Genomic DNA, 14611 nt, shown 5'->3' with positions numbered 1-14611 from the left:
TGTTTAAATTATTTAAGCCTCCATTTTTACTACGTTTAATTTTTTCCAAATTTATAAAAGAAAGTATCTTATGAAGCACATTTTGAGTTTGAGTTTTGTATAATTTATTTCTTATTTATACATGTAGTCACAGATGATTTGAGCATATTTGAACAATAGTCTCATTGAATATTTTGTTTAGATTAAGTTCTTTATCGGGCCATGCATTTATTTCCTTTTTGTGTGTGTGTTCTTTAGAATTTCTAGGTTAAATCTTACCATTTAAAATTTTTTTTTATTTTATTACTTTTGAGAGAGAGAGAGAGAGAGAGAGAGAGAGAGAGAGAGGGAGGGAGAGAAAATATTGGCATGCCAGGGCCTGAAGTCGAACTCCAGACACTTGCACCATCTAGTGGGCATGTGCAATCTTGCATTTTCCTCACCTTTGTGTGTCTGCTTATGTGGGATCTGGGAAGTTGAACATGGGTGTTAGGCTTCACAGACAGGCACCTTAACTGCTAAGCCATATCTCCAGCCCGAAGTCTTACCTTTATAAGATGAAACAGTATTAATAGCAAAAGTATTATAGTAATAGCAGTAATAATTGGAGTTTAGTTTTTTGCTACTAAAGTCATGTGCCATCATGTCTGACTACTTAACATTGTAAACTCTACAGTTGACTAGCTAAGCAAGATGGCTAATAAGTCAGTAAAAAGCAGCTAATTCATACTGCATTGATATGCTGGAAAAAGGATAATTCATAGTTTGAGTTGGACAGTGTGAAATTTCATCACACTCTTTACAGTTCTGTGATAGTGTTTATTCCTGGGACTTGGCATTTAATTTTTTTTTTTACTTTTTTTTTAATTAACTATTTCCATGATTGTAAACAATATCCTATGCTAATGCCCTCCCTCCCCCCACTTTCCCCTTTGAAACTCCATTCTCCATATCCCTCCCCTTCTTAATCAGTCTCTCTTTTATTTTGATGTCCATTTAATATTTTAGACCACAGTTTAAAGGGTTATGAGTATAAGCATAACAGTGCTTGTAACTTAAAGATCTCCAACCCTGCAAACTCTACTAGTAACACAAAGAGCCAAATCCTATGCTGTTTTTCTTTTCTTTTTGTAATATTTTATTTATTTATTTATTTATTTATTTGAGACAGAGAGAAAGGAGTTGGAGGGAGAGTGGGACAGAGAGAAAGAAAGAGAGAGAGAGAGAGAGAGAGAGAGAGAGAGAATGGTTGTACCGGGGCCATTAACTGCCACCAATGAACTCCAGATGCATGTGCCACCTTGTGCATCTGCTTATGTGGGTCCTGGGAAATCAAACCTGGGTCCTTTGGCCTTGCAGGCAAATGCCTTAACCACTAAGCCATCTCTCTAGTCCTCTATTTTTCTTGTTGACCACATTTTTATAATGATGATTTAGGGTTACTCAATTCGTTTAGTACGTATAATGTGGGACTTTTGCTCATCCTTTTTCTCCTCCTTCTGCCATTTCTGATATAATGCTAGGTTTGTTGGCCTGACCTTTTCATGTTCCTGTCTTTTGTTTTTCTCCTATGGAAAATCTCTGGAAGAGTTTTTATGTTTCTATCGTAGCTCCTCTGCAAATTGTTTTGTTTTGATTTCTTTTTTTAAATTATTTTTATTTTTATTTATTTATTTGAGAGTGACAGAGAGAGAAGGAGGTAGAGAGAGAGAGAAGGAGGTAGAGAGAGGGAGAGGGAGGGAGGGAGAGGGGAAGAATGGGCACGCTAGGGCTTCCAGCCACTGCAAACGAACTCCAGATGTGTGCGCCCCCTTGTGCATCTGGCTAATGTGGGTCCTGGGGAATCAGGCCTTGAACCGGGGTCCTTAGGCTTCATAGGCAAGTGCTTAACCACTAAGCCATCTCTCCAGCCCGTTTTGATTTCTTAATTACAATTTATTTTTTTATTTTCTCTGAATATCTGTGTTAGAGGTACTTGTCCATCTTTCATGATGACAAAGTCTTTATTCAACTCTGATAATATTTATAGCAGCTTTTAAATTTTTTGATCTCACATTACCTCTTCAAAGTTTTATTTTTTGTTTTGTTTTAATCTCTTGTCATTAGAATGAATCACTTTGTTTCTGTTCTTCTAGAGAGTGAAGTTTTGTTAAAAGATGTGACTTCAAGTCGTATGTACAAATCCATGATTTGTTAGTGTGGAAAGGCAGAAAGGCACCTTTTCATTGTGTGACTCCAATCTACAGAATCTCTAATTTTTTTCCCATTCAGTTCCACAGAAGGGAAACACTCTGTAGCCTCCTTTTGGGATTATCCTTGTACTTCTGGTTGCATGTTCTTGTAACTGAGCAGTAACCTTTTATTAATGGGGGCATTCTTTTCTCAGTATGCATGCTTCTTCTCAACTTTTAGGTTCTTAAAACTATTCCACCTTTCCCTGGTAGGTGTATGGTGCCTGATATCTCATATGTACTGTTAATTTAATGTGTCTGTGAGTGCGTGTTTGCCTTTTTGGGAATAGGGTAGGAAATCTAGAGGTTTGGTTTCTTTTCTTTTTTTCCCCTGTACTATATGTTTCTAATCTTGTGTGCCTGTGTAAGTGCAGTGCATATATGGCTTGGTATATGTGTGGAGGCCAGAGGGCATCCTTAAGTATTGGTTCTCATCTTCTACCTTGAGGCTGGGTTTCTTAGTTGTTCTCTACTATGTATGCCAGGTTATATGGTTCACAAGTTTTTGGGAACTCTCCTGTGCCGGTATGTTCACTGGGAGTTGATAGATGCTTGCTACTGTATTCGGCTTTATGTAAGGTTCTGGGGATTATCCTCTGAACCTTTGTCCTAACTCCTCAATCTTTGAATATTTTGCTGACATTCTCTTCCATCGTATAGTTATATGCTTTGGAAAATTCTTTTTGCTGTTTTTCTGCATCAGCAGTGATGAGGTGAATAATAAAGGTTGGTTTTGTTTGAGACCTTTTTATACATTTTACTTTGTAGCAACATTTTTTTTTTTTTAACCTGTGTAATGATTGAACCCAGGACCTCTGTATAAGTGCTATACCACTGAGGTACACTTAAGTTACGTTCCTCCTCTCTTTCATACCTGTTTTAAAGGAAAACTACTGTGTTTCTTTTATAAACTGCTGGGAAGAGCATACCCACTGTAACATGTAACATAGTCGCATGTAAAAGTTTAGCTGCTCCTTCCCCAGTTATATGATCCAGGCAAACTTGGGCTGTATTCTCCCATACTCTTTGTTATGTTCATAGAAAAAAATACATGCATGCTTTTTCATTTGCAAAGTTCACCATCCACAGACAAAGTGGAACAGTAATAGATAGGAGAATATATATTTCTTACTTATCCAGAGTTCCATATTTATTTCCTACCCATCAAAAGAAAAACACACAGAGTAAGGTATGTGGTTTGTCATGGAAGAGGCCCAAAAGAGGGTAAAGATGCTTAACTTCACTGCTCCTCAGTGGATGGTGGATGGCGGATAGAGATAATAGCATTGAAGGCTTTGCCTGTAATTGGCAGAAATGTAAAAGCCATAGCAATCTGTCAAGTGAGGAAGAAAACTGGCACTTACGTTGCAGCTAGAGGCTGCTGCACTCTAATATGTGATCTTAACTGTATCCAGTTGGAAGTTTTTTGTTCTTTTGGTATGTCTCTTCTCTCTAGAGAAAAGCACTGCCCTTGTGTCCTCTCTCCCCAAACAAGTATATTTATGTTGGTAAATACATTGGTATTTCATGTAACATTATTGATAAAAGCAAGAAACAAATAAAACAGATCATCCTGGCTGGCCATTGCTATAAAAATGATTAAACAGTAGTATGTGCATATTATGACACTGTATGTCAGACTATATTGAATTATGTCATGTGGAGTGTCAGTGTAGGGTGCTGGCACGTTACTCCATTTTACATAGTACGATTATTTTATTTTAAACATGAAGAGAAAAGGAAGATGAATCCTAAAAAGGAGTATCTTTTTAAAGATCAAACATTTATATAAGTGTCTGGCAAAAAAAAACCCCCACATTTGTGCATGAGTATCTGCACACACACCTGTGCCACACACACACATACATAACAACGTAATCCTGGGCAGAAAGGGAAATTTTTGTATATTGGTTTATAAAAGAGAAAAGCAGGAAGTCATTGCTTGGCTTTTAATCAATGAGCTGCTTACTGTCTTTAGTTTGTCTTGGGGACAGTCTTTGTTTATTTTCCTCTGGTATTATGCTCCAAAATGATAGTATATGATTTTGACAGTGGTTTCTGATTCTTTTTGTGCTAACTGGTACTACTACTTCTAGGTGGATTCTCCACAGTTTTCCTGGTGAGGACTCATGGTGGAATCCGATGTGCATTGAAGAGAATGTATGTCAATAACATGCCAGACCTCAATATTTGTAAAAGGGAAATTACAATTATGGTAAGTGAAAGAAGAATTTTGTTTTAGAAATCTGCTTTATTTTCTTTGGGTTTTATAGTATAACATTCACACTTTTAGGCAAGTTTTCAGTTTATATATATTTCTAAACGTTTTAAAGGTCAATAAATTATACTCTTGTCTGGGAATTGATAGTTCATTCTTTTTAAAATTTTTAATTTTTGTTTATTTATTTGAGAGGGAAAGGGGGGGAGAGAAAGAGGGAGAGAGACAGAGAAAGAAATTAAGTGTGGGCATGCCAGGGCATATAGCCACTACAAAAGAACTCAGATGCACGTGCAACCTTGTGCACCTGGCCTACCTGAGTTCTGGAGAATTGAACCTGGGTTCTTTGTCTTTACAGGCAAGCACTTTAAACACTAAGCCATCTCTCCAGCCCGATGGTTTATTCTTTAAAGTAAAAGTAATAGCACTGGGGAGGTGGAAACAGGATCCCCAGACCTTATAGGCTAGCTTTTGTCAAGCCCAGTTGGTGAACCCTTGGTTCAAATAAGAGACCCTGTCTAGTAGGGCAAGACACCTGATGTCAACTTCTGGACTCCACACATATTTGCATGAGTATCTACACACACATCTGTGTCCACACACATATGAACACTCATAAACATGTGCATGTTCTCCATACACATGCACAAAATAGAATTGAATGACTTTTTTAGATAAATACAAGAGTTTTAATATTTTTGAGTTTTAAGGAACTGATGCATACTTGTTTTGATAGATTATTTCTTTTGAGATTATCATTTTTGTGGTTGACTTTAAAAACAAATATTCATTGATTACTTGTTTGTTAGAAAATGTGCATTGAGGGCTGGAGAGATTGCTTAGCTATTATGGTGCATGCCTGTGCAGCCTAAGGACCTAGGTTCGATTCTCCAGATCCCATGTAAGCCAGGTGCCCATGGTGGCACATGCATCTGGAGTTTCTATGCAGTGGCTAGAGGTCCTGGCACACCCATTCTCATTCTCTCTAAGTCTCTTTTTTCCTCCTTTCTCTCTGTCTCTAATAAATAAATAAAAATAAGAATCTAAAAAAATTAAAAGGAAAATGTCCATTATACTTTGCATTGAAGCCATTGAAAGTTTTGGGTGGCTGAAGTATGTTAGATTTTATATTCTCATGCGTTATTACATTTTTCTTTGGAATGTGTGTATGTATGTGTGTGTATGCATGCGGGTTGAATTTTAGAAATTCTTTAAGTATATTGAGTTAAGTTTGAAAGCATTTCTAATAATAGATATGTAGAATCTATCACAACTAATTTTTTAAAATTTTATTTCTTTTTTATAGAAAGAACTTTCTGGCCACAAAAATATTGTTGGTTATTTGGACTGTGCTGTTAACTCAATTAGTGATAATGTATGGGAAGTACTTATCTTAATGGAATATTGTAGAGGTAAGTATCCATTTCTATTTGTATATACTAAGTATTTCCCTTAAAATGGGTTACTGGCAGTAGTTTCTTCCTGGGCAGCTGTTACCTAGTTCTGGACACCTGTTACTGTAACCACAGTTTTAACTAACTAATTAGAAAGAAAAAGATAGTTAATGTAAAAGAGAGAGAGAGAGACAGACAGACGGACAGTGAAATAGGAGAAATTTAAGGTTAGTCTTTATCATACCCTCTCCAGGGCCCTGTGATTTAGGTGTTACCTCTAAGGACATGATGAAGGTTCAACTTTTTGGTCTGTCTTTCAGGATATAGGATTTTATGGTACCAGTTCCATTTGGGTCCAGTTTTTTGCCCTCCCCTCCCAACCCACCCACCCTATTGTCCATATACTCCAGATGCTTGTTAGGTATGTCAGCATCTTGGGCAGATTCAGGTTAAGATCCACAGATGAGTGAGACCATGTGACAGTTGTCTTTCTGTGATTGGGTGAGTTCACTGAGAATGATCTGTTCCACGTTTGACCATTTTTCTCCAAATTTCATTGTGTCATTTTTCTTTATTTCTGTGTAGAATTCCATCATGTAGATATGCCACATCTTGGTTATCTGTTCATCTAATGATGGACATCTGGGTTGATTCCAGTTCTTAGCTATTATGAATTGAGCAGCTATAAACATGGTTGAGCAAATCTCTCTGAACTGAGGCATGAAGATTTTAGGGTAAATGCCCAGTAAGGAAATAACTGGGTCTGTTGGTAACTCTGTAGTCAACCTTTTTAGGAGTCTCCATATTGCTTTCCATAGTGGTTGTACCATTTTATATTCCCCACCAACAGTGAATGAGGGCTCCTATTTCTCCACATCCTTGGCAGCAGTTGTTTTCAATGTTTGTTATCCTTACTGGGGTAAGGTAGAATCTCATAGTTGTTTTGATTTTCATTGCCCTGATGGTTAGGGATGTTGAACATTTTCTTAACTGTGTTTTTGCCATTTCCTGTGAGAACTCCCTGTTTAGTTCTCTGCCCCATTTTGTGAGTGGGTTGCTTGACTTTTTTATTGTTTAGGTTTTGAGTTCTTTGTAGATTCTATAAATTAGGCCTCTGTCAGTTGTATAGCCAGCAAAATTTTTCTCCCATTCTGTGGGTAATCTGTTGGCTGTGCTTATTATATGTTTGTGAAAAACTTTTCAGCTCTTGAGATCCTATGGTTGAGTGATTGTTTAATATTGTGAGCTACTGGGGTTTTGTTCAGAAAGCCTTTTCCCAATTGTATATCGTGGACAGGTCCTCCTATTTTTTCTTCCAGTAGTAGCCAAGTTTTCAGTCTTAATATTGGAGTTCTTTGATCCATTTAGACTAGACTTTTGTGCATGGCAAGATGAGTTAGTCTAGTTTCATTTTCCTGGATATGGTTATCCAGTGTGTCCAGCACCATTTGTTGAAGATACTCTCTTTCTTCCATTCTATATTGTTAGGGACTTTGTCAAATATCAAGTAGCTGTAGTTACATGACCCAAAGTCTGGGGCCTCTATTCTTTTCCATTGGTGTATAAGCCTGCCTGTTTTTATGGCAGTACCATGTTGTTTTTGTTACTGTAACTTTGTAAATATAGCTTTAGATCATGGTGATGCCTCCAGAGGTGTTTCTTTTGCTAAGAATATGCTTGGATATCCGAGGCCTTCTGCCATTCCATATGAATTTTGAGATAATTTTTTATATCTCTGCGAAGAAAAATGTTGGGATTTTTATTGATATTGCATTAAGTCTATATATTGTTTTGGTAAGATTGCCATTTTCACAATGTTAATTCTGCCTATCCAGGAGCATGGGAGGTCCTTCCTTTTTTCTCAAGTCCTTCTCAGTTTCTTTCTTGACTGTTTTTATATTTTCATCATAGGACTTTCACATCCTTGGTTAATGGTATTCCAAGGCATTTTATTTTATGTTATTTTATTTTTGATGCTATTGAAAATGAGACATTGTCACTAATTTCTGTCTCTGTATCTTTATCTTTTGCATATAGAAAGGCTACTCATTTTTGTGCTTTGATTTTGTATCCTGCTGCTTTGCTGAAGGAAGTAATCACCTTTAAGAGTTTGGAGATGGAGGTTCTCAGGTCACTTATGTATAGAATCCTGTTGTCCTGTTGTCTGTGAATAGGGTTAACTTCTTTGTTTTCAATTTGTATCCCTTTTATTTCTTTCTCCTGTCTTATGTCTTGAGCTAGGACTTCCAGTACTTTGTTGAAGAACAGAGGTGAGAGTGGACACCCCTGTCTTGTTCCTGATCTCAGTGGGAATTTTTTCAGTCTCTCCCCATTAAGTATTATTTGGGCTTTAGGAGCTTTATATATAGCCTTTATTATTATTATGTTGAGATATAAACTGTTCATGCCTATTTTCTCCAATGTTTTGATCATGAAGTGATGTTGTATTTTGTTGAAGGCCTTTTCTGCATCTATTGAAATGATCATGTGATTTTTGTCTTTAAGTTTATTTATACGTTGTGTTTTCTTGTGGCATCTCTGCCTGGTTTTGGTATTAGGGTGATACAAACTTCATAAAAGGATTTGGGGAAGTTTCCCTCTTCTCTGGTAATGTGGCACAGTTTGAGAACAATTGGTTTCAGTTCTTCCATGAAGGTTTGAAGCTGAGAAGCTATCTGGTTCTAAACTCTTTTGGGGGGTGTTGATTAACTTTTCAATCTTGATGTGTGTGACAGGTTTGTTTTGGGGATTAATCTGCTCTGAGTTTAGCTTTGATAGGTGGTATGTGTCCAGAAATTCATCCATTTCTTCTATATTTTCCAGTTTTGTGGACTAGAGGCTTTTGAAATAAATCCTGATCATTCTCCCAATTTCCGTTATGTCTGTTGTGATCTCTCCTTTTTCATTTCTGATTTTGTTAATTTGAAGTATCTCTCTTTTTCCCTTCATCAAATTGTCCAAGGGTTTATCAAACTTGTTTATATTTTCAAAGGACCAGCTCTTTGTTTCTTCACTTTTTAAATTATTTTCTTAGTTTCCAGTTCATTAATTTCTACTCTGACCTTAATTATTTCTTTCCATATAGAGCTTTCTGGGCTGGATTCTTCTTGTTTTTCCAATGCCTTTAGGTGGATGGTTAGGTTATTGATTTGGGATCTCTCTATGTTATTATTTAGTGCTATGAATTTTTCCATAAGGACTGCCTTCATTGTGCCCATAAGTTTTTGTAAGATGTGTTCTCATTGTCATTCAATTCTAGAAATTTTGCAGTTTCATTTTTTATTTCATCTACTACCTATCTATTGTTTAAAAGTGTGTTGTTCAGTTTCCAGGAGCTGGTGGGATTTCTGGTGTATCTTTTGTTGTTAATTTCTAGTAATACAGCATTATAATCTTATATCATGCAGGAAATTATGTCAGTCTTCCTAAATATATGGAGGCAGGCGTTATGGCTGAGTATATGATCTATTTTAGAGAATGTTCCATGGGCTGCTGAGAAGAATGTGTAGTCTGTAGATTTTGGGTACAATGTTCTGTAGATGTCCGTTAGGTCTAACTGATCTATGGTGTTGTTGAGCTCTTACTTCCCTGTTAATTTTCTGCTTGCATAATCTATTGCTGATAGTGGAGTATTGAAGTCCCTGACTATGATGGTGTTGCTGGTTATTTCTGTTTTGTTGCCAAGGAGGTTTTATGAATTGTGGTGCACCTGTGCTTGGTGCATAAAGTTTGATGATTGCAATATCCTCTTGTTGGATCATTCCCTTGATAGTTAAGAAGTGATCTTCTTTGTCTTTCTTGATAACTTTTGGTTTGAAGTCTATTTTATCCAATATTAGTATAGCTATGCCTACTTGTCTCTTATTTCCGTATATCATTTTTTTCCCTCTCACCCTGAGGTCTTTTGTGGTGAGGTGGGCTTCTTGAAAACAGCAGATTGAGGGGGTCTAATTTTCTGGTCTACCCTGTTAGCTATGTCTCTTGATGGGTGAATTAAGGCTGTTAATATTTAGGGTAATAATTGTGAGGTTTGATTTAATCCCTGCCATATTGTGGTTGTTTATGTGGCTTGTTGTTTTCTTAGATTTTTCTTTTTGTTGTTGTTGTTGTTACCTTCTTTGAGTTTGGTTATTGTGATCTGCTCCTTGTAGGCACTTGAGGTTGGTTATTTGACTCTTTGATATGGAGAATTCCCTGGAGTACTCTCTGTAGGTTTGTCTTTGTGTTCATATAGTTGTAAAGCTAACTTTTATCTTAGAAAGTTTTCCTTTCACCATCTATTATGAGGGATACTTTTGCTGGATAGAGTAATTTGGGTTGGAAGCCATAAGTTCTTGTATTTTACTGTGTTCCATTCCAGTCCCTTTTAGCTTTCAGGGTTTCCATTGTGATGTCTGAAGTAATTCTTAGGGGGTTACCTTTATATGTAATGTGTTATTTCTCCCTAACTGCTTTTAGGACTTTCTTTTTGTTATTGATGTTTAGAGTACTAATGATAATATATCTTGGAGAATTTCTCCTTTGGTCCAGTCTTGTTTGGAATTCTGTTAGCTTCGTGAAACTTGATGGGACTTTCTTTTGAGAGAGTGGGAAATTTTTCTTCGATAATTTTGTTGAGTAAGTTCTCCATACCTTTGGTCTGAATTTCTACCCCTCTGGTATTGCCATGATCTGAATGTTGGGATGTTTAAGGGTATCCCACAGTTCCCTCATATTCTTTTCACAAAATTTTTGAACTTACTGAAACGTTTGGACTCATGAACTGTTTCTTGTGTTTTTTCTTCCAGTTCTGAGTTTCTATCTTCCACATGGCTGACTATTCTTGAGAGCTTCTGTAGAGTTTTGGACTTGTTCAGTTTGGTTTATATTTTCTACTGTGTTTTTATGTATAGGTTTCATCCCTCTGTTGAATTCCTTTTCCACATTATTTTCTGATTGTTTTAATACTGCTTGAAATTCATCCTTTACTTACTTATGTCTTCATTGAGCTTGGCCAGCTGACTGTTGTGGTCTTCTCTCCCTCTCTCTCCCTCCCTCCCCCTCCCTCCCCCCCCTCTGTCTTTTTTCACACTCCTTCAGATCATTTAACTGTCTTTGGAACCCTCCCTGGTTCTTTTTTGTTAGGTCTTATCTAGGGAGGATAGCATCCATACAATTATTAGACATTTGTTGATTTTCAGCAAGTTCTGATAATTGTTTGGCCTGGGTTGTATAGCTTGCAACTTCATTTTGGGGTTCTGATCCTATTGTTTCTTCTATGATTTGATTAGAGACATACATTGTGGGACTGGGCAATCTTGTTTGATTTACTTGCATTTGATTTTTCATGCTATTCCTTTTGCACTGTGGTCAACCCATCACAGTGTATGAATCTTACTTAATTTAGGAGGAAGCCGTAGTCTACAGTCTACCCTTGAAGTGTCTTCAGTTGATTCTTCCCTTTTATGTTTGCTTTGATTAGGCTTCTGATTGCAATGGGGTTTGTCTGCTTAGGGTGAAGGAGCCCATGATGCTCTGGTGGTGGCTCAAGAACCTGATAAAGGGTTTTTATTTTTTTGCTCAGTGGTTTGGGGTATGGGACTGTATGGTCAGGTAGCCCAAGGGAACAGGGGGTAAGGGGGAACGGGACAAAGCAGACTGGTTTTGGGGCTGGACTGCTGAGGGGGTTGGATGGGAATGTGTGTTGGTTCCGAGATGCTGTGGGGTGAGGGGATGGGACAGTAGGCCCCTTAGGACTGTGTACCAGCATGTGGATGGTTCTCCCAGGTCCTGTGGTAAGGTGGGAATATGGGGATATCAAGCACATGGAGGTCCCCTGTGGGAACCCCAAAGGTAATGCCTTCCCTGAAAGGTGAGGTGTGGTTAGTTGCATGCCATTTTGACCAGAAGTCCTCAAACTTTTTTTTTTTTAAATTACTTGTTAGATTGTTTGCTTAGAATTTCTTTTTCTTCATAATCAGTCTCAATATGTGTATCTGTCAAAAAATTTGGTTCTTCTACATTATTAACTTTACCAGTGTGTAATTATTTATAATTTTGGCCATCTCTGGAGCCAGTTGTAGTCTTCTTTCATCTCTGATTTTGAGTCTTCTCTCTTTTTCTTAGTCTAGGTTTGTCAATTTAGGTTTCATTTTTGAATAGCCAGCTCTTGATTTCATTGATATTTGTAGTACTTTTTTCAGTCTCTGTTTAATTTATTTCTATTCTGAGTTTTGTTATTTTTCCTTTTATTACATTGCTTTGTTCTTGTTTTTCTTTCTGCTTGAGGTGGAGTGGTAAGTTGCTTGAGATCTTTCTGCTTTCCTCATATGATTGTAATTGCTGTATAAGCTTCTCTGTTGTTATGGCTGTTGTTACTTTTATATATTTTGGTATGTTGTGTCACCATTCATCTGTTAAAGAAAAGTTTGAGTTACCTCTTTCTTTTTTCAGTACTTGAAATGGGACCTACAGCCTTGTAGGTCCTTGCATGCTAGATAGTACTCCGCCATAGGGCTATATCTCAATTACTCTTTTACTTTTTGTTTTGAGACATTTTATTTGCTATCTCGATCTGGTCTCCAATTTATTCTGTAGCCCAAGCAGACCTGGAATCTGAGAGTCTTCTGCCTTAGTACCTGGAGTGGCTTGAAGTATAGGGTTGTGCTATCAGGCTTACATTTCATCCACAATTTTGATTCATTGGCTTTTCAAGAGTAGCTGGTTTAATTTTTATGTATTTGTATTGTTTTCAGTTTTTCTTACTATTGATTTCTGGTTTTATTGCATTGTGTTCAGAAAAGATGCTTGACTTTAGCTTTGTTGCATTAGTCAGGGTTCTCCAGAGGAACAGAACGTATAGCATGAATATATATTATACAGGGAATTTATTAGATTGGCTTACAGGATTTGGGTTGCTTAGTACAACAGATGTTATCTGCAGGCTAGTGAGTCTGACAATCCACTAGCTGCTTAGGTAATGAGGCTTAATATCTCAGTAGCTACACTCTGCCATTGTAAAGCTAAAGGGTTCTTGGAGGGCCACTAATCCTTGGTCCACTTTGGAAGGCTGAAGGAGTTGGGTTTTGATGCCAGCAGAGGATGGCAGGAACAGGCTACATGAATTCACAACAAGGGGCAAAAGCAAATAGGAGGAGCAAGGGCTAATTTACTATAGCCTTGCCGGGCGTGGTAGTGCACACCTTTAATCCCAGCACTTGGGAGGCAGAGGTAGGAGGATTGCCGTGAGTTCAAGGCCACCCTGAGACTCCATAGTGAATTCCAGGTCAGCCTAGGCTAGAGTGAGACCCTACCTCGAAAAACAAAACAACAACAACAAAAAATTACTGTAGCCTCTTTTTATATAGTCAGCCACTGACACGTTTGCCATACCTGGGGGAATGTCTTCCTTACCCAGGTGTAATGTTTCCTAAAACACCCTCACAGTCCTGCCCAGGAGATGAGTCTCTTAAATTTTTTTAAAAAAATATTTATTTATTTATTTATTTGAGACATAGGAAGGGGAGGGGAGAGACAGACAGACAGGGAATGAGTTCACCAGGACCTCTAACCCCTGTAAACGAACTCCAGACATGTGCACAAACCTTGCACATCTGGCTTTGTGTGGATACTGAGAAATTGAACCTGGGTCCTTAGGTTTTGCAGGCAAGTGCCTTAACTGCTAAGCCATCTCTCTCCAGCCTCTTGATTCCTGATCTGATAAAGTTGACAATGGAAATTAACTATCACACTTACTTTGTGGCCTGTGATAGGTTTTGTTAGGTGCAATTGAGCTTTTCTGTTTTACTGACATTGCCTGGAGGCTGTCCATTACTAAAAGTGATATGCTAACTTCCCCTGCTATTATTGCAGTGGAACCTCTCTCTCCCTTCAGTATTTAATATTTGCTTTACATGTTGTGTTCACATGTTTAGAATTATTATTATTTCTTTCTGGATTGACCCTTTCATCATTATGCAGTAGCATTTCTTACCTCTTAAATTTTTTAAATTTATTTTTGAGAGAGAGATAGAATAAGTGCACCAGGACTTTAGTCCTTGAGAACAAATCCAGATGTGTGTGCCCCTTGGATGCATGTGCAACATTATGCGCTTGCATCACTGTGCGTCTGCCCATGTGAGTCTTGGAGATTTGAACATGAGTTCTTAGGCTTCATAGGCAAGCACTTTTACCACTGAGCCACCTCTCCAGCCCACTTACCTATTTTTTTTTCCAGGTTCATAATATATTGTACAAATTGAGTATTACATGATGCATTGACATTAGTTTCTCCAAGCAGGGCAACTTAACAGATGAAGTCAGACATATACAAATCCGTTTATGTTGCTTTCACAGCTGGAGTATATTTTTTAGACCTTAACTTGAAGTATGAGTCTGTCAAAGCAATGCCTCCATATGTGGCCAGTACATTATTCATTCTACTTGTGAGAGTGTAAGAGTTGAAATATTTCTTAATACCAGTTAACTGGAATTGGGCATCAGATTCTGTACCTGCCATCATTTCAGTCTTCATCTAAGTCACAAATTTCACAGCCGGTGGATGTCCTTCAATGATCCCAGCTCCTCTTACCTCTAATTACTTAAGATTTAAAGCCCTTATAATTGATAAATATGCCAACTTTTGTTTTCTCTTATTCCATTTGCATGTAGTATTTTTTTTTTTTTTTCGAGGTAGGGTCTCACTCTGGTCCAGGCTGACCTGGAATTAACTATGTAGTCTCAGGGTGGCCTTGAACTCATGGCGATCCTCCTACCTCTGCCTCCCAAGTGCTGAGATTAAAGGCGAGTGC

General features: G+C 37.6%; 2 protein-coding genes across 3 annotated transcripts in view; one reads left to right on the top strand and one right to left on the bottom strand.

Moving 5' to 3' along the window:
- The window catches only part of Bmp2k (BMP2 inducible kinase), a 146960-nt gene that overhangs the window by 48294 nt on the left and 84055 nt on the right, over window positions 1–14611 (top strand). For both annotated transcript variants that reach the window (XM_045143025.1, XM_045143024.1), the window contains exons 2-3: window positions 4307–4425; window positions 5735–5840. In XM_045143025.1, the coding sequence (XP_044998960.1) occupies window positions 4307–4425; window positions 5735–5840 (225 nt within the window). The remainder of the gene's footprint in view (window positions 1–4306; window positions 4426–5734; window positions 5841–14611) is intronic.
- On the bottom strand, window positions 14140–14319 carry LOC101614176 (ATP synthase membrane subunit K, mitochondrial-like). The gene has a single exon (XM_045143026.1). The coding sequence runs from the start codon at window positions 14317–14319 to the stop codon at window positions 14140–14142; it is 180 nt and encodes a 59-aa protein (XP_044998961.1).

Source organism: Jaculus jaculus, chromosome 2 (assembly GCF_020740685.1).
Source record: "Jaculus jaculus isolate mJacJac1 chromosome 2, mJacJac1.mat.Y.cur, whole genome shotgun sequence".
NCBI classification, from domain to species: domain Eukaryota; kingdom Metazoa; phylum Chordata; class Mammalia; order Rodentia; family Dipodidae; genus Jaculus; species Jaculus jaculus.
This window is presented reverse-complemented; position numbering and strand designations above follow the sequence as displayed.